This window comes from Cololabis saira, chromosome 11, assembly GCF_033807715.1.
Source record: "Cololabis saira isolate AMF1-May2022 chromosome 11, fColSai1.1, whole genome shotgun sequence".
In the NCBI taxonomy this organism is placed as follows: Eukaryota; Metazoa; Chordata; class Actinopteri; order Beloniformes; family Belonidae; genus Cololabis; species Cololabis saira.
In genome coordinates, this window is record NC_084597.1 from 32,733,938 (window position 1) to 32,755,157 (window position 21,220).

The window sequence follows — 21,220 nt, forward strand, 5'->3', positions numbered from 1 at the left end:
GAGACACTTGTTATCTAAGATAGCGTTGGGTTACTGTGTAGCAACTCATCTTTTTCGTTTCATATGAATGAAGTTAAATATTAAACACAGTTGCATATAAAGATGAACAATAAGACGCACGTTTTACTTTCATTTTGTCTGAAGTGTACAACTAACATTAGAAGTAAATAAATGTACACAAACTTTTAATAAAAAAATCATATTACAATGTAAGAAAGATGCTATTTATCATACCGTTTTAGTAAGACAAGTTTGTTGAAGATTAATATTTTAAAGGAGTTAAAACATGTGTGGCTTTTAGCTAATTTGCACTTTAAGTACTGTATCTAAAAACCAGATTCATGTTATCATTTTTATTTTTATTTGCTCTCCAAGCAGGTACCGCTTACATGAAATGTATTGTTTTTCATATAAAACTGGTTTCACATCCACCAACATTTATTTACTAGTTGAAAAAAGGAAAAACAGCTTCTGAATCCTTTCATTATTCATTAAGTGTTTGAAAGGGAGCAGATGTGATGATGCTATCTTAACCATCTGATCAAGTCCTTAGTCTGGATTGCGTTTGAATTATCATTACTGACACATTAAGGGGGACTTTAAATCACACTGACTGACAAAACATAAAAGGGCTTCCCAACAGCCTTTATGAGCTTTGTTTTCTTCAGCCAGGAGGTCCTCTTGAAGCTTTTAACACTGCTGCTGGAACTGATTGAGCCATTGGAGCTGGCAGTGTATTTCTCTGAGCAATCACTGCCAGAGATTTCTATCCTGGATTGTATGTGTTTCTATTATTATTCTGTCAATTTAAAGTTGGGCATCATGGTGGCTTACCCTGGTTTTCCTCCCACAGTCCAAAAACACGTCTTTTAAGCTGATTGTTAATTCTAAATTGTGCATAACAGTGTCTAAGTTTGTCTGTCTGTATGTGGCTGTATGATGGACTGGTGGCCTGACCTGGTGACCTCTGACTTTTGTCCAAATAGAGGTAGGATAAGCTCCAGCAGATACACATGACCCTAAATCTGAATATACATGGGTATAATGGATGGATGGATGGAAATTTTGTATTGCACAAATTGAGATATGGAGATAAAAATTTGGGAAAGAGATGTACAATGGAGGCTAAAAGGAAGCCAGAAATGGCAGGCTAAATACGAAGGTAGACGCATGATTTTGTTCAGAAATTACTTAAAATTCTGCTAATACTTTCCTGTATCGTCGTTTAAGAAAACAGTGTAAATGAGAGTCCCAGTGGGTGATGTCATACTTTTGAGGCCACAGCAGTTCAGTAACATGTTAAACCACGGGTGTCAAAGACCAAGAAATTGGCTTTAGGAGGCCTTTTAGGAGGGACTTTTTCTGCAACGTAAACATTAAAAACAGGGTTAAACTCTCACCCCAAGATAAGCTGGTAACAGTACACTGGCCCAACATCAGTAGTAGAGACAGCAAGTGCATAAGATCCTTTAGAGTGGATCCATGCAATGAATCAACTTCAAATGTATTCAAGATGTATTTGTCCCCCCAGCTCACAAGCAGCTGTAAAATTACACAAATTCTAAATGTACAATAAATATGCAGCGTTAAATCAATGCCTGTCATTGTTCTAAGGCTTGAATGTGTTGAGTAACACAACACAAGTAAAAAGCTTGATGAGGAAACAAGAATGGGGTCATTTTCAAAGCCTTGCATCCTGTTATGAAACATATTTGTCATGGTTAGGCCTTCCCTTTGTTCCTTTTGTTTTTCATCTGCGTTTCCCTTGTTCATGTTTCTTGTTTGTTTACAATCTCATTGTTTTTGTGTGTTTGTGTGTGGAAATTGTGTACCATTTCAGGCGTGGTGGCCCGGCCCCTCCTCTCCACCTGCTTACCTTAGACACATTAACTAATCAAGCCCTGCTTTCACTCTTTTACTCATCACATGCCTGTCAGTTTGTCTATGTGCTTCTATGAAAGGAAACAAAAGTTTCTACTGCCAGAATCTTCTGAAAATATCTCTCTATGTATAAGCTCCAGGTCACTGTCTCCATGCGCTTTATCGAGCACCGGCCTCGTCCAGCTTTACTTTGCCAGCCATGCCTCCAGCCAAGTCCCTCCTCCCTGCTCCCCCTCCAGCTTCACTCTCCAACCTTCTGAAAACTTGGGTCGTGCTATTTGGTGTCCTGCTCATGCAGCCTGGCCGGTCGCAACCAACATAACTCTTCCAAATGCCACTCAAGATCAGAAGAAGAGCAGATTAACAACAAACCTGGTTAACTGTACAAGCTGCCTGTGTCGACTTCTCCTCATTAGTTCTTAACCATAACGTCTTGTAAGCAAACCAATACCAACACACTTACTGGACTACATGTGTTTTTTCTTTAAAAAATATAATAATAATAATAATATCAGAAGAATTTAAGAAAATTCCAGAAAGTATTTGCACATACACACAACAAAAGCTTATTGTACAAGCATAACATCTCTGTATGAAATATGTGCAGAATAGTCCAGTGTCCCTTTTGGATGATTTCCTCCAATAATACTGAGTGATGTGCTTTTAAAGAATTTTCCCACAGGACTAAATGAATGAATGACAAAAGGCACAGTTCTTAAAGTGCTGCGCAAATGGAACCCAGCGGAACAGAAAGAAGAAAAAGATCTGAGATGTCACTGTCAGGATGACGAGTTTATCCACATCCTGATCCCTTCTTGATCTTTCTTGCCTCATAGTTGAGGAAGGCAAATAGAAAGAGGGACAGGAATAAAAGTAATAATGAATAAATCAACTTTAGATCCAAGGAAGGTATCCAGCTGTGACTGGTTAACCCCATTTTAAAATGGACAAATATTCATAATCTGTGCTCAAAATGTACGTTTTTCTTAATTTTTTTTTCAGTTTGCACTATTACTTCCTAGCATGAAAGGTAACCCCCCCCCCATTTGTTCGGCAAGCAAAGTTTATTTATATAACAGCTTTTATGAAAAGAAAATCTAAATGCAGCCAAAGAAAATAAAGTAAGATAATAAAATAGACATGAATTACGATAAAAAAGGGCACAGATAGCAAAGGATACCATAAAATCACTCACAAAGTAAAAGTTTTAATGAATAATTAAAGCTGCAAGCAGCGATTAACGGGCCCTCGCACCCTTGTGCACGTTCAGGCGTGCTGCAGTGGAAGCTTGTATGACTTGCACATAGATATCTTCAGGCCTGGACATTAAGCGGATGACACCACCCACGACTCTCTATATCAAACCATTCAAAAGTTATGGCAGAAAGTAGGAACTATCAAATATTGACCAATCAGGAAAAGGGGCGGGGCTAATTTGCACCAATTATGTTCAAGGACTCAAAACCGAGTCAGATGACACCACCCACGAGTCTTTATGTCAACCATTCAAAAGTTATGGCAGAAAATCAGAAGTATCACATATCGACCAATCAGAAGAAGGGGCGGGGCTAATTAAGGCCAATGAACGTCAAGTACTCAATACTGAGTCCGATGACCCCACCCACGAGTCTTTATGTCAAACCATTCAAAAGTTATGGCAGAAAATAGGAACACAGTCATCAAACTGCACCCCTCATTGTCTTGTTTTTTTTCTTTCCTGCTCTCTCATGTTCCACCGTTGGTGATCTTAGTCCTCTTTGGAAAACATATTTTTCTTTTCTCTAGGGATAAATAAAATATCTTATACTGTCAAGAGGTCTGGTGAAGTTAACACACTCTGACACACACACATACACACACACACACACACACAGACACAGACACACACACACACACACACACACACACACACACACACACACACACACACACACACACACACACACACACACACAAAATCCTCTGCTACAAGATTAAAATGCACATATACAGTGGGGCAAAAAAGTATTTAGTCAGCCACCAATTGTGCAAGTTCTGGCCTGTCATTTTCATCATAGGTACCCTTAATACAACTAGTTCAACTATGAGAGACAGAATGGGGGGAAAGAATGCAGGAAATCAAGTATTTGGTCACCTACAAACAAGGAAGATTTCTGGCTTTCACAGACCTGTAACTTCTTCTTTAAGAGGCTCCTCTGTCCTCCACTTGTTAACTGTATTAATGGCATCTGTTTTAACTGGTTATCAGTATAAAAGACACCTGTCCACAACCTCAAACAGTCACACTCCAAACTCCACTATGGACAAGACCAAAGAACTGTCAAAGGACGTGAGAAACAAAATTGTAGACCTGCACCAGACTGGGAAGACTGAATCTGCAATAGGTAAGCAGCTTGGTGTGAAGAAATCAACTGTGAGAGCAATTATTAGAAAATGGAAGACATACAAGACACTGATAATCTCCCTCGATCTGAGGCTCCACTATCTCACCCTGTGGGGTAAAAATGACCACAAGAACGGTGAGTAAAAATCCCAGAACCACACGGGGACCTAGTGAATGACCTAGAGAGAGCTGGGACCAAAGTAACAAAGTACCATCAGTAACACACTACGCCACCAGGGACTCAGATCCTGCAGTGCCAGATGTGTCCCCCTGCTTAAGCCAGTACATGTCCAGGCCCGTCTGAAGTTTGCTACAGAGCATTTGGATGATGCAGAAGAGGATAGGGAGAATGTTATATGGTCAAATGAAACCAAAATAGAACTTTTTGGTGGAAACACAACTTGTCGTGTTTGGAGGAGAAAGAAATCTGCGTTGCATCTAAAGAAAACCAAACTTACTGTGAAGCATGGGGGTGGAAACATCATGCTTTGGGGATGTTTTTCTGCAAAGGGACCAGGACGACTGATCCGTGTAAGGGAAAGAATGAATGGGGCCATGTATCCTGAGATTTTAACTGAAAACCTCCTTCCATCAGCAGGGCATTAAAACATGGCTGGGTCTTTCAGCATGACAATGATCCCAAACACTCCGCCCAGGCAACGAAGCAGTGGCTTTGTAAGAAACATTTCTAGGTCCTGGAATGGCCTAGCCAGTCTCCAGATCTCAACCCCATAGAACATCTTTGGAGGGAGTTGAAAGTCTGTGTTTCCCTGCGACAGCCCAAAACATCACTGCTCTAGAGGAGATCTGCATGGAGGAACGGACCAAAATACCAGCAACAGTGTGTGAAAACCTTAAAAAGACTTACAGAAAACGTTTGAGCTCTGTCATTGCCCACAAAGGGTATAAAACAAAGTATTGAGATGAACTTTTGTTATTGACCAAATATTTATTTTCCACTATTGCACTATTTGCAAATACATTCTTTAAAAATCAGACAATTTGATTTTCTGGATTTCTTTTTTCATTTTGTCTCTTATAGTTAAAGTGTACCTATGACGAAAATTGCAGACCTCTTTTGTCTTGTTCAGTGGGAGAACTTGCATAACAGGTGTCTGACTAAATACTTTTTTGCCACACTGTATGTGGGTTTTAGGTTATGCCAAACTTGGTATTAACCAATAATATATATGCAGACAAAGGGCAGAAAGAATAAAATAAAATTGAAACTGGCTTAAAGGTGGAACCAGCTTTTTTATTACACATCTAGTCCCACTAGATGTGATATAAATCATTGTAGCATTTAATCAACTTGCATCCATTCGGTTGAAGAAGAGGAAGTAAAGCTGGAGGACTGCATCCTCTATCTGCGCATGTCACTCATGCTTATATCACTGTCTTGGGTAGAAAATTCAGGCCACTTTCACACAACATGATTTTGAACCCGATTTGCCTGTCACTGAGCTTGCAGAATGGTCGGAAGCAAATCAGTGAGCAGTTGGTGATTTTCAGTGAACAACTCAAAGATGCATCAGAGGCGCACAGTGAGCCACACTGAGCCATCTCAGCTATGTAGCATGCCAAATACCATGAAATAAGAGACCAAGGAATAAGCTGAAATCACCATTTGGAAGGGAATCCTGCGAAGCATTGGTGACACTGTAACCTTTCAACAAAACACAGCACACAAAAGCATAAGTCGAGTAGTTAGCTCCTTTTTCTAGATTTTTCTGTTTTCATTTTAGTAAATAAAGGAATGAAAAAGAAACAGAACTGGAAATATTTCTTCTAGACTGGTAATTAGACTACATTTTTTGTTGTTTGCAAAGCTGTGTGGATGCGGAGGGTGCAATAACAAATCTGCTGCGGAAGGCACAGCCCTCCCTCAACACAGCACGTTGTGTGCTTTGACTTCTCAAGAGCCTTCTATACCAACCTGCCCAGATTGCAAAGGGCAAAACTTTACAAAGTGCAGGTGGATACTCCACTGGTCATATGAACTGATGACTACCTGACACGTAGCACATCTCCCTGGGTGTGATTTCTTTATTCTTACTCACCACCACCACTGCTCATTTTAAGTATCCCACTGAGTTGGGTCATCTGCAGAAATTCTCTGATGACATGGCCATAGTTGGAGAGTGAACCTTACGAACCACCTTTGCCCTCCCCATTCTTCGTTGGTGGATTTGGAAAGCATCTCATCCAGTGAGTACCAAGGGTTCTACTGAAAAATAAGCTTGTGTGGTCTACCAACACAGACAATGTCTATAAAAAGAACTTGTGCTTTACTTCCTGATAAAGCTCAAGTCATTCGACATATGCAACAAGATACTCCAGACATTTTATCAATCTGTTGTTGATACAATCTTCATCATCGTCATCTTTGCAGAGGTGTGCTGGGGTGCACAGATCAAAGCAAAGGATGGCAATAGCCTGAATAAGGAGGAGGTTGAAGTTGTCAAGCGCTACCACCTCATCCAGGGTGGTAACGCTTGACAACCTCAAGAACAGCTTCAGCAACATAATTTAAAGGAAGAATACAGCAAATAGTTCCTGGTCAGCACAATCAGTCTAAAACTCATCTCTTCATGTCACACGCCCATGATCATAGAAGTAAACGTCTAACTTTCAACATGTATTCATATATTTGTGCACTCCACATATCATAATATACTCACCGTTAACTAGATCATGTGTGATTATATACGTATATACTGTACATATTTTTTTAATTCACTTTAAACTGTACTTAATGAGACTTGATTTTTCACAAATCTAAACATATCTAAGCCCCTTTATATTTGGTCATATATGCACACTGCTGGAGCTAGTTTAACTTCTAAGTGATGGCAAAATCCTCTACAAATCCTCAGCTGTCTGATGACAAACACTGCTATATGTCATCAGGCTTTCCCTGTTGTGACTGGGTGATGCTTGGCCAGCATCCCTGCTGCAACCATAAGTCCATAATAATCAGGCGACAGAACTCCCACAGGGTTTAAATGTCCAGGCGGGTGACAGCCGCAGTCTCTGTGTTGTTAATCTATCACTTTCTTTTTGGCTTCAATACTTATGATAACAACTCATCCCTCTAGGTTAACTCTTTCACCATCCAACTGCACTGTATCTGAAAAATCTGAAATTAATTCAAATGGGTTTACTGTAACAATGAAAATCAAGTGGTTGTGAATGGTTGAGACAAGAGCTTCCAACCTGGGCGCCTTCTGCCATAAATCGTCTCTGGGTTCACTTGACAATAAGTAGTAATAAAAATCCATAAATTAATGTAAAATATTAGTCTGAAGCAAAACAGCTGGTGGTGCACTTGTGAGCTGCCAAGATCCCAACTGACTAAGCAACTTTCATTTCAACAATGTAATGCAAGTGCTTAAGTAGTCCAGCAAGAGACCTTTTAATGATGCCATACTTCACTTTTACATAAATCTTAGATTAAATCCTTAAGCTCTGGGCAATGTGGAGGAAACTTCCACTTCTTAAAACATCCCCAAATCAAGCAAGTAGCAGAAGACTCTAAGGCAAAAATAAACAACCGTTCCTTGTTCCCACCAAAAGGTCAGAATTTAACCAAGAAAATATCTTTACATTTCTGAAAACCACAGTACCCCAGACACTTCCTCCAGCTCTTCCGGGGGGAGTCCGAGGCGTTCCCAGGCCAGCCGACAGACATAGTCTCTCCAGCGTGTCCTGGGTCTTCCCCGGGGTCTCCTCCCGGTGGGACATGCCTGGAACACCTCCCTAGGGAGGCGTCCAGGAGGCATCCGCTATAGATGCCCAAGCCACCTCAGCTGACTCCTCTCAATGTGAAGGAGCAGCGGCTCGACTCCGAGCTCCTCCCGGGTGACCGAACTCCTCACCCTATCTCTAAGGGAGCGTCCAGCCACCCTGCGGAGGAAACTCATCTCGGCCGCTTGTATCCGCGATCTTGTCCTTTCGGTCACTACCCAAAGTTCATGACCATAGGTGAGGGTAGGGGCGTAGATTGACCGGTAAATCGAGAGCTTCGCCTTTCGACTCAGCTCCTTCTTCACCACGACGGTCCGGTACATCGACCGCATAACTGCGGACACTGCACCGATCCGTCCGTCAAAAGTTTTTAATGGCAAATAATCATCATAGTGACTCGATTGCAGATTTTAATTTGAAAAATCTCCAACCAAACAGTAAATGAGAGCCAAATAACAATTAAAGCTGCAAGCAGCGATGAACGGGCCCTCACACCCTTGTGTACGTTCAGGCGTGCTGCAGTGGAAGCGCTTGTATGACTTGCATGTAGATTCTTCAGGCCTGGACATTTACCGGATGATACCACCCACGAGTCTTTATGTCACAGCATTCAAAAGTTATGGCAGAAAGTAGGAACTATCAAATATGGACCAACCAGATAAAGGGGGGGCGCGCTTTTTAGCGTCTATTGTCGCCACGGTAACGCTTTTGACTGAGAAAAGTAATGCGCGTCGTCGCAGGATGGAGACGCACATTTTGATGTATAACACACCTGGGTGCACGTTACGGCTCGGGCCGCATTAACTCCCGAAGGAATGGCATAAATTTCGCCAAAATGACATGATTAAGTCAAAATGGCCGACTTCCTGTTGGGTTTCGGCCATGGTGCCAAGAGACTTTTCTTTAAATTGCGACACGATACAGGTGTGTACCGATTTTCGTGCATGTACGTCAAACCGTATTGTGGGGCTTGAGGCACAAAGTTTTCTAGGGGGCGCTGTTGAGCCATTAGGCCACGCCCATTAATGCAAACCATTAAATATCAAGTTTTTGGCTCCTCCTTTCATCGGAAAAATAAAGAAAGAAAAAAGAAAGAAAGAAAAAAAAATTCCTACAGATACAATAGGGCCTTCGCACTGTAAGTGCTCGGGCCTTAATTAGACAGTTGCCTCATTCGGTCCTCCATCACCATGTGTCATGATAAATCTTTCTAAAGGCAAAAACATGGCACTAGGTATTCTCGTGTCCAACAAAACATTCCTTTTTTTGACGTAAAAAAAAATTCAAAAAGTTATTTGTAAATAACTAAAAAATAAATAACTCAAATAGGCTTTCAATATCCATGTAAAGTGCAAAAAAATAAAGAATTTCAACAGCTCATGCAGTAAACAAATAATTTTAGCTTGTTTAACTTCTGTTATCAGATATGACGTACCAGGTGTTCCACCTATTACAGACATCACCGTTGAAGTACATGATCTTCAGCCTCTTTGTGTTTTTACATTTATGCTTTTCACCCTGTAGGTGATCCTTGCATGTACAGTATCCTTTAGTGTCTGGCAAAACGTGCAGAACATTGACTCACCAGACCCATAGTAGTCGTGGGAAGCTGCTCTGCTCTGTACCTGGGAGTAACCCGCTGGTTCTGTATAGCTTATGCGCTGGTTTCTCAGACGTTCGCTTCGACATGTTTGTTTTGTTAATGAAGGAAGCAGGGCCGGGAGGGGGCAGAGAAGCGCGCATTGTCCCCGGCTTTTAGTGACCCGTCTTGGAGCATTTTCTCAAAAGAAAAGTTCCTTTTATTCCAGGAAAAAAACCAACAACTTTTATGCAAATTGCCGTTCAGTTCAGTTATATTGTGCAATTAAAGTGAATTACATTTTTAATCTCCAATTCCGCAATTCAGTCCGCGATTCCCTGATCGCGGATTCAATAGGGCTCTACAAATGTGACTTCTTTGGAATAGTCACCAGAGAAAAGACACATTTTCTGAGGTCTTGTATAGCAGAAGAACATTCAATACTTCAATGGTGGAAGTATTGATTGAATAAATTCTATTGAATACTAGCACATTCTGGGAACAGATATCAGAGCATCTTGAATGAATGCATAAAACATCTCAGAAATATATATATTTTTTACTTTATGTCTTTTTGAACACAAAACATTCATTATTCGAGTTGTAGATCACAAAAACAGAAACTTTGACCTACCGTGTCCATGTCTTTAGTTGAAACTGTAGAGGACAATTAAAATATTGATGATGTTCAGGTTTTTTGGTTTTTGTTTATTTTTTTTTTTACAAATTGCCCATTTTTTTCTCTTATGTGCAAAAACACAAGAGTTAATATACAAGATTCATAAGTGGACCTTTTCTAAAACTTGTATAAACATTATTATAGAGTGGCAACAAACTATCTGTGCACCTTTGAATATCAAATTGTCTTGAGGCAAAATTGAGTCTAACTTAAACAACCTTAGTTTATTCATATGATTCACTCTTCCTGAGCTGTCAATCCTTTTGCAGATATGAATTAGCATTAGTTAGTGATCTATGGGCTGTTTCCCACTGGATTATCACATTAAAAAACATGAAAAGAGAATAGAGGAAAAGAATGGAGGCAGCAAAAAAGAAACATTCATTATTTTGACTCTTAATTAATAACCGTCTTCAGGGTTCACTTAGGATTGTGGAGGAGAAAAAGCCTCTCCACAGCTGGTGGCACATTTTAAATTCACATGAATCATACATTGTGATACAAATGACAATGACTGGAGTCAGTCTGTGAATTTAACCAATACACAGCCCTGTCTTCACAGTCAGAGGCAGGAGTATTTACATGTGACTAGGAAATTAGAAATAAGAATGTTGGACTACACCGCCACGCAGAACAAAACCTAATGGTAGGGTGATCATCACCGTGACTCAATTTATTTTCAATTTCAACAACCCATACATACATAATAAAAAAAAAAAAAGAAAGAAGGAAAAAATAATAATAATCAGCATCATTTTACCCTGTAGCCATAGATGCAACAGTTGTGGGAGAAATACATAGTTCTTTATCTTTTCTGGGAACATCTATACATATAATCTTGCCTCTAGCCTTCACAACTGTTTCAAATAAATCATATGCTGCTCTTCGGCACACATATTCTCCTGAGCCAGGCATACAGCTGACTTTTCTAAATCCCCTGCGTGTGCATCAGCTCAGATCAGATGCAGTTTCTCACATTGGCAGCTAAATCAGCAGGTAAATCCTTTTCCCTTGCAGGGTCATTGACAGGATGAAAGCTGCTGTTCAGTAGCTGGTCTTTATCCTGCCATTTTTACAAAATATTCATCACCTTAAAATATGAATAACAAAGAAAAAGAAATGTCTCTGTAATCCACTCTATCTCATTAAGTTGTAATTTTCATGAGATGCTTGTTCTGCTGATTCAGGAATTGTGTGGTCAATTTTAGTAGCAAAGAACTCTATTTATGAGGAAGCATTATGTGATTGCAAACCCCTCATTCCTTTTTTTTCCTTTGGAAGAGAGCGGCTCAGCTGCAATTGCGTTGTAGCTTGCTGCTAAATACAATTCTTTATAATATTACCAACTGTCTGCAGTTGTTGAGACTATATAAAAAAGGTGTGATAGGAAATATTGAGCAGTGTCAGCTGGCAGGAGATAACAGAGGGGCGGTTCTCAAAGTATGCATAACTTGTCATAAAGCAGGGTAAAACATGCGTAATTACTTCTTTAAATATATCAATGTCACTAGAAAAATCTTCCCTGGAGCTGATAGTCCTTCCATTCACAGCCAATTCTAATAGTACAAACATACCAATTGTAGTGTTGCGAGGATGGGTTTTATGTGACGATTCATGAAGCAGAATCCAAAAGCCACGACCAAGATAGCTGCAGCATTGCTCATTAACACACTGGATGAGCAAGTTTTTACTGAAAAACCAAAAACACATTGCTACTCTGGCCTACATCTGCCTACATGTCTTCTGTGTGCATTGTTACTGCCACCTTAAAAACTTATTTATATAGAAGAAGAAAAGTATTAAAATGGCTGCAGGCTGGTGTTTATGCTTTTGTTTGTTTCAAATCTACACAGAAACATGACATGTTGCTATTAGAAGCCTGTTATAGTGTTGGGACAGCACAATTGTATTATAAACTGACACAATCCCAAAGTAAGAGGTTATTGCATGTCTTACCTTGCCAAGTATTCCCCTGAGCTGCCATTCATCTGCTGCGCATCCATACAATTGGTAGTTCCAGGTATGAGTGCCATGGCAGGATTCTTCTGGGCAGCACTTCCTACTGCGCGTGCTAACAGTTCCAGTGAGTCCTGAACATAGTGATCCAGAGACGGTGATCCCATGACCCCATGGGCCAGAAGGCCCAGAGGTAACCCTTCTGTCCTCAGTTCGGCCACATTCTGGCTATCCCCCAAGACCCAATGGAACTCTGGGAGAGTCATCCGAGTGGCCAGTGCCCACAAACGCCGGACCTCACGTATGTCACAGCCAAATGTCACCACCCCTCTTACTGATGAGGGTTCCCTCAGGTCCTCCAGTTTCCGCATGAGAGCTTGTTGCAAGTCTGATTTGGAAGAGGGAGATGAAGAAGTTGAGGCAGCAGAAGAAAAATAAGTTAAGGGTAACCCTTCTGCTCTGGTTGGAATACTTGACGCCCCTGCAGAGGATGATAATGAAGAGGAGGGTGTGGAAAGAGTTGTCAGGTTGACAAGGGTACCGAGGTGGAAGCGGGTGTTGTTCTTGATGAGCAAGAGGAAGTCGCTAATGTTCCACTCCTGGCATAGCAGGATGCTGATGTCCCACCAGCCATTCATCATCAGCAGATTGTAGAGGAGTTGGGAAGGTGGAGCCTCCACTTTTCGCATTGCCATTTGGAAATGAAGAGGATTCTGTGAGGAATATTGGAGGTTGGTTGTAAAAGTAGAATGGAGGAGACAAAAATAGAAAGGTTATGCGGGAAACAACGAAAGTTTAATACATGAATACATGTGCATAGATATGTAAGTATGAGTGATGATGAAGTGACGATAAGTAAGACAAAATGTTCGTGAGATTCAGTTGTTTTTAATACAAGGCAGGGGATGGGAGGAGGGGATTTGGATTGAAGAATATTGTGAGACAGAGTAACAGAGCGGCGTAAAGATGGTTGCAATGATAAGGAAGAGGACAGAAGCAGGAGAAGCATTAATGAGGTGCAGGACCAGGAGGGTAAAACATAGAAGAGGACCAGAGCAGAAGGAAGGTAGAAAGGAAAAGAAGAAATAGAGAGAAAGCGGATCAGAAATAGGAAAATTACTTTCCATCTTAGAATTCAATTTGTTCTCAGAGGAAAAAAACACAGTCTAGTGGATATAATAGATTTCAACCTCCTCTTTCCTTCTCTCATGAATATCATTATTCACATCATAAGAGATACGTGTAAACTTTTCTTTTTTCAAGAAAACCTGTGGAAGTACTGTGATTTGTTCCAATAAAAGTTAGACATACTTTAAACAAGGTAAAATTGACACCTTTGATTTTTGTTTAAAGAATTCAAAAATGTATCAAGTGATGAATTTATAAACGGACAGGTATAAAGGAAGTCTGTTATTTCTACTTCCATTTATAGCTTGACTGCACTGATACGTTTCAGCTGGGTTTTTTTGTTACTTGTCCAAGCACAGACCACAATGCCTTAATTCAATGAAAACAATCACCGAATGTATTTGAACATACATGATGTGTGATGTTAGCAGACCAGGTCCATACGGTCCGTTAAGTGGAAATGGATGGGATTCTTTTAGAACTGGAACACAGTAGGATATTGTCCAGGGCACTGAGACATGGCTAAGGCTTAAGGTTGACAGGGTGCTGCAAAATCGTCATATAAGTGGTCTGCACAGGCCTTTGGGACAGAGGCTGACATCATCTGGAACTGCTGCCTTGTTCTGGTTCAGTCTCCCCAGCTGCCTCTTAACCTGACTGCTCGAGACAGACAGCAGAGAGGGGGAGGAAGAGCCCCCCCCGCCCCCCAGCATCTCCTGATAAAACAACAATGGAGCAGCACCAACATGCATGACTGAGGTGGCAGATGAGACAGTTGAGGTGTGACGGGGAAACTACAGGTCTGTTTGGCTGGTTGTGAGGGAGGAAGATTCAAAGCTTGTTTCTTAACTGAATCTATTGACAAATGTTTTCGGGTTATTACTCGGGTTATTACTCAGATCAATTGATCCCATGCTTGTTCTGACACTGCAATCTGGCAAGTTAAACTTGACATTTTGCTGAGTTTAAACGCAGCTGAGTTAACCAACGGAGCAATTGGCGCAGTGTGTCCATCCTGCCATGGGAAATATCTGCCCATCACAATAATATAATTGATACTAAAGTTTGCTGTTTTCTAGTAACCTTCATTGCCACCACCATCATTTGCTTTAGTCTCAGATTCTAAGGTTGAGCTCACCACATGAACCAGTCTTGTTAAAAGCTAATGCACATCAAGGGTGATGTCTTGGCTGGATGAGCAGTTACTTCATAATTTTTGTTACAGCAATCAAGCTCTGCATCATCAGTTTGCAAAATTGCCCTTGCAGTATCCATAACTAATATCTCACACCCCTGCTCCTCATCCAGCCTTAACCCAGTTACAAGCTCTGAGTGATCAAACATTGCTCTTATGATGATCCTGCAAAGGGTCATCAAAACATTTAGCTATTAATCCTTTTCAAATGAGTTTTTTTTGTTTTAACTTCTTCACTTACCCTAAATTGCCCTAATTTTTAGGATCCACATTTACACATGAAATCAAGCTGACAAGAGAAAACCTAAAAATACTGTATATTAGGCATATTCAGTCAGTGAAACACAAGTCAAAGTAGTGTCAAACTTATATCACAATCAAATAATATCCCGTTAACAGTGACAAATGTAATCATATTTTGCTTTACCTCCTACCTACAATCAAAGCATATTGTGTTTTTTTTAGTAAGGTTTGGCTTCAATAAATAGCTTTGAGATTGGTTTCAATACGTATCTTGTTCACATAGGGTAAAGGACTTTATTCAATAATGTGGAGTAATGAATCAACTTCTATCAGAAACGTTACCTTTCTAAAAGGTCAGATATGGATACAGGTGGCTGTTAAAAACTGTTAAAAAACAACAACTGACCATTATAATACAAACAGCAACATGCGGCTCACTGAATTGACAGGGTCTCTTCCAAAGTGGACATAGTGTTCTCTGTAACAATTTAGATCATTTTAAATAGACCATATTGGGCTGCATCATTGCCTGATCTGCAGTACGTTATCCTGCCATTTATAAGTCATGCCATTGTTTGTTTGCATGCACACCCAGCTGCACATGTATTACCACACAAGCCCAGAGCTACTTGGTTTAATCAGCGTTAAACTTTTACACAAACTATACACTAAAAGTCCATTAGATTAGTCTATTGGTTAATTAAATGTATCATTTTAATCACTCTACCCAATAGGCATTATATAAAGACATTATTCATCTTCTCTTTGCATGTCATGGATTACTGCTCCAAAAAAACCTCTAACAAAAGCAATACCCTGTTCTTTATATCAGGTTTAGAAGCCCTTTAACAGGGAAGAAAATTGTAATGCAGTCCACAGGGCATCACCTCCTCTCATTGCCAAGGAGGAATGGAGGATTCATTCTCAGCCATAAAACATCTGCACTGTAAACTGCATGAATCTGGAACCTTCTCTTAATTACTCAACAAAAGGAAATCATTTGCACCACCTTTTCTGTCAAAAGGGGCAATGCTCACATAATCATGAGCCGTTATTTTGTTTCCCTGTTTGCTTGGAGGACTAATTGCATAGAAAGCACAAAAATAATGGCAAGTTGCTTACGGTATTGTTTAAAGTTGATTCCTCCGTAAACCATCCAAAATCATAAATACAGAAGTTTCATGTTTCAATGGCATTCACTTCCTTTCTGAAAAAGATTACCTGCCACTGGCCTTTTGTTTTTCATATACTGAACTCTTACTCTTGAAAGTTCAAGTCCTTTTTTTCATTATCAAATTTACACTTTACTGACTTAGTTGTATAGAAGTTGTTAGTTGTTTGGTTGAAAAATGTTCTGAGTTTGCACAACTGAACAAAATATTTTTTGTTTTATTCTGTGAATCTCATGCATGTGTTTTTGTTAATAATCAACATACATGCATCACATAAGTATGCGGTACTCTACAGATGCGGTGTGCTCTTTTTTTTATGGGGAGATCTGCAACCCATTCAAAACCCATTGTCTGTGCATAACTGGATTAAACAGCAACATATATTTAGATATGTTAGATATCAGCGGAGATATACCATCCTGCTGTAAATCTCAAGCTCCAAGCATAGATTTCTATGCTAAAGGATGGGTTTTAACTTCAGTCTTTACATCAGACTGCTGGTCAGTGCTAGACAGTTTCCTTTTTCTAAATGCCTCTTAGATCCTGCTCTTTAATATGCTAAATTCTCAACTTTGCACTCCTATCAAAAACCATTCACCCCAACTCCCAACCCACATTACTCTGAGGACACTTTATCCTTTGCTCTATAATTCCCACATTCTTGACACTCGCAAAACAAACTATGAGCAGACCACATTATCAACGATATCCCTGCCATTCATTGTATTATGCATATTTGGCACTTTGTCTAACCATTGCAATAAACTTTGGTGGGATTAAAAGAGCAGAGGTCAAAGCAAGTCAGAACATAAACACTAATGAGATCCTCTCATCGCACTCAAAGGGTTTTTATACATGATAAAGTCTGTTTTTGGGAAAATGCTCCCAGTTCCTGGTTGGGATTTGCCGGGGAAACTTTCAGTCAAGCTAAGCCATTTCTCTGAATGTCTCCTATGAGCGCTACACACTGAATATGACAGTCTTTTATCCGGCCCATTTTCTGCCTGCTCGACCTTCCATCTATCCATCTACTCCCCCATCAATAAGTTGTACTCTATGTCAACTTTGCATGTGCACTTTATCACTTCGGGAAACTAGTTTTGATTTTAGCCATCTGCTGACTCGTTACAGAGAAATGTGTCCTATATGCTACTATAACTCTGTATGGTGGCATATGTCCCTTCTGCTCAACTAATTGGCATGTGTGCTATATATATATATATATATATATATATATATATATATATATATATATATATATATATATATATATATATATATATATATATATATAGCACACATGCCAATTAGGGTTGAGGTTGATAGTGAATTAATAACTGAAATCATTTGTATTTGTAAGACTGTCTATTTGTTCACAAGAGCCAGATTTCTCCATGAAAAAACTCATGAATACACACAAGACACTTTCAGCAGGTGAACCATCCTATTAATGAATTTAGAGTGTTTACACTTTCAAATAATTATATATTGATCTTCAAGGTACGAACCATAAACAAAAATGCCAGTTAATGCATTTGGTGCAAAAGTCGAGCTCATAAAAGTGACCAGACTCCTGATATTAACACAAAGGCAGTAAGGATCTAAATTTTAAACATTAACAAAATACAGTTAAATATTGTATATTAACAAAAAAATATGCAATTTTAATTCATTTAATTTAGTTTTAAATATCTTTGTTCCTGTTCAAAATAGTAAAAGTAATCTGATCCTAATGGATGTTATAGTTCTTAGTATTCAGCAAATACAATGCAGAATGTGTTTTTTTATTGTGCTTTTAATTACCAAAAGTAAAGCCAAATAAATAAACAAACAAATGAATTCTAATACTAAATACTGGCAATACTATTGTCTTACTGCTTCCATAGCATTTGAGAGTATGAGTTAAACACGAGACCTGCTTATTTGAACCATTGATAAACTAATCAGAAGGTAGGTAAATAAATAAAAATAAAATAAAACTAGATATTTTAAGTATTTTGCTGCTCTGGGGCACACAATACCAAGTAAGAAAAACATTAGAAATTGTCTTAGAGGAGTAATTGATGGTGGAGATCAATATGGAAAGGGCTAAAAACAGAAAACATTTTAGAAAAATGTCAGAATTATACAATAAAACCAAAGAGCTACATCTCAGACCCAAACAAGCCACACTGATATTAAATATTAAAGCCCATGAAAGCATAATAACAAGAGCAGAGAAGACTCAAAAAGTAAGGTTTGTTCTGAAGAGTTACCAGAAAAAACCCTCATCTGTCTAAAAAGAAGATGAAAACTTTACTACGGTTCACAAAGATGCAACTGAATAAACAACAAGACTTCTGTGACATCCTATTGACAGATGAGACTACAGTACAGTTGTTTAGCCTTAATGCCCAGCACTATGTTTGGGAAAAACAAAACAAAAAAACAATGAACAGTGAAACGCATGCTTGATGCACTGTCCAAGTGGTCAAAATTAGGTCATGGGAGGACAATGACCCAAAGCACACCAGCAAATCTACATCAGAACAACTGAAAGACAGAATAATCAAGGTTTTGTAATGACCTAGTAAAATTACAGACCTCAACCCAGAAATGCTGAGGTGGTACCTTAAGAGAGTCATGCATCAGTTAATGCCCCAAAATCTCAAGGAACTGAGGCAATGATTCTCAAAGAATGAGCCAAAATTCCTCCAACGTCATGTGAGACTGATTGAGTCAATCAGGAAATGACTACTCTAAGGTACTGATGCTAAAAGCTATTACATCTTATGGGTACTCAGTACTGACCATATGTTTTTTTTCAATTATCATTAATATTATTTTATTTTATTGCTTCATTTTAATTAATAGAATTAAAAGTGTTTGCTTTCAGAACCACTGCCCATTGCTTATTTGGTGCCATTATGTGAGTGATGATATCTACAAAGACCCAATATATCTATATTCAGCTTTTCTACCCATTCAAGCCATTTTTAATACTTCAATAATATTTCTCCAAGCTGCAGACATTATTATATTTAGAGATTGGTTTCCTGCCAAGTGAGTTGTGTTCATTGTATCCAGTACTCACTTGGCAGGAAAACAGAGTGAAATCTCTAACTGCAATAAACTGAGTACTGTACATTGTATATAAAAGGAACACATCATATTGATAATAAAACTATTTAAAAGAAGAAAAATGTCACACTTAAAATGTTTTCTATGCAGTGTTCACGTCTATTCAGCGTTGGAATTGCCCAAATGAAAAGATATTTATCCAGCTAATAGCTGTTCTGCAAGAGTGGGTTGTTTTTGAACATATAACACCTTTCCAGAATGTAGTAAGTGATTTGACTTTAGATCAGTACTGCTTTGTCAAATACTACTTGATGTTTCCTAACAGGCATCTTCAATGACACTTGAAAATATTTTCTGATGTTAAGTATTATGTAATGATAGTATGAATAAGTGCAGGTAGAAGGGCCATTTATTTTTTCTGCACTAAAGATGCCACCACAGCTTGGTGCTAGCTTAAGAATTTGTGAGTGCATGAATCTGAATTGGAGTGACTGTCAAAATGTGACAGCTACTACAGGCTGTCATTAAGGGATCTGACTAACCAATGTAATGCAATATCTCTCTCCCTCTTCCCCTCTTTCTCTCTTTCTCTCTCTCTGGTGCTGAATTCTTGCAGATGGGATGCTCAGTTTTAAACAGTCGTTTGTTTCTGCATATATTGCCTTCTGCGGAGCATGTGTTTTGTCATCAATCATTGTTTACACTTGTCTCTTAAAGGAGAAGAAGAAAAACAGACTCTTGCCTATTGTCTACACAGAAGCCTGAAAAAGCAGCAGATTTCAGCACCATGGACAAAGCTTGTTGGTCTTCTCCCCCTGCAGCTTCTTACAGTATTTTTATCCAGTTCGACGAAAATTAGAGCACATTGTGTCAACAGTTTAGTTCATTTGAGTGGTTGAGTTAGGACTAAGAAATCAGTAGTTGCAAAAGCAATAAATCTTCAATTAAACTGTTTTTCAAATACACACCCTTTAGTCAAAAAAGGTGGATACGGAAAAAATGCCAACAGCCAGAAGGGGAAGTGTCTCCTCTAACATGGAATAACATGTGAGCCACTGGGTTAAGCAAATCTATATTAATTCAGCTGAAATGAAATGTCTAATGTATACATTGAAGTGTATGTTTTAATCAGACTTCTGATGGAAAGGTGGTCTGGATAATGTGCGTTGTCTTTCACAGTAACATCTGACGCATCATTTTAAAAACGCAATAACAGTTCAGATCATTGTAGGAGGGAACTTTTTTTTTATTGTTTTACCTCACTTTGGCGCAAGAACTCCCTCTGCACAACGCTGACTACTGGAACTTGAAGCGCAAGTGAAACGAATTCCAACTTAACGAGCTCATCCCGGTTTCGGGGGAAAGCAACCATGGCCGAAACCCCCTGCACGACCACCGTATGACACACGCTCTCCAGGAAGGACAGCGGGTCCTCGTCCTCTGGGATGCCCACAGAAGAGTATGAGAACGCGGGGAGCTCTCCGAGCGCAGATCCGACTGCCATGACAAGCTCCAGGGATAAATTGAAAGGTAGCAATCCAGCTCGGTTAAGAGCCTCGACCGCAAGCAGAAGCGACTCCCGGGGTGCAAACACACGATCCTCTTTTGAGGTGTTCCCCTCTCGCTGTCGCGCCTGGCTTTTACTCCTATTTGCACCCCGCTGTGTACTGGCGGTGAGTCTAGACCGGAGGTTTCCATATCCAGACGCACTGGCACTTGTTTTGACCTGCTTTTCAAACTCCAGCAGTTGCTCTTCAGTAAAAGCTCCCTCAGTACCCCAGTCTTCAGAGCCGCTGCCAGCAGCTGAGGACAGCAAGCGGGGTTGGACGTGCAGAGCACCCACCCGAACCGTGTGCCCGATCCGCTTCAGCACCTGGCACGGCTGCGGGTGCGAATGCGCGCATGGTGGGAGGGAAAAGAAAGCGCACAGTAGTAAACAGAGTGGTGCCAGGCCATTCGTCACCATCATCACCACCACCAACGACCTCACCATCTCCGCTCCACAACAGCGCGGAAATTATCCTGTCCAGCAATACAGCAGCCGAGCGACTGGGCCGTTCCGATGGTGCCCCTGCTGGCCCGCCGCCTTTGGCCCGAGTGTGCCACTCAGACCAGCTGCAGCCCCCGCTCCCTCTCCGGCTCCAGCTCGGGGGAAAGTTGTGCGTTTCTCCTCGGACACAGACAACAGGCTGTTTCT

The 21,220-nt window shown here is 40.0% G+C and overlaps 1 protein-coding gene across 1 annotated transcript in view; it reads right to left on the minus strand.

Moving 5' to 3' along the window:
- Positions 1-21,016, minus strand: part of grin3a (glutamate receptor, ionotropic, N-methyl-D-aspartate 3A) — an 89,566-nt gene extending 68,550 nt beyond the window's left edge. The window contains exons 1-4 of the mRNA XM_061733188.1: positions 20,987-21,016; positions 20,282-20,905; positions 12,749-12,938; positions 12,226-12,637 (exon numbers count right to left, since the gene is read on the minus strand). Coding sequence (XP_061589172.1) covers positions 12,226-12,637; positions 12,749-12,938; positions 20,282-20,905; positions 20,987-21,016 — 1,256 coding nt within the window. The remainder of the gene's footprint in view (positions 1-12,225; positions 12,638-12,748; positions 12,939-20,281; positions 20,906-20,986) is intronic.
- Between the last annotated feature and the right edge of the window lie 204 nt (positions 21,017-21,220).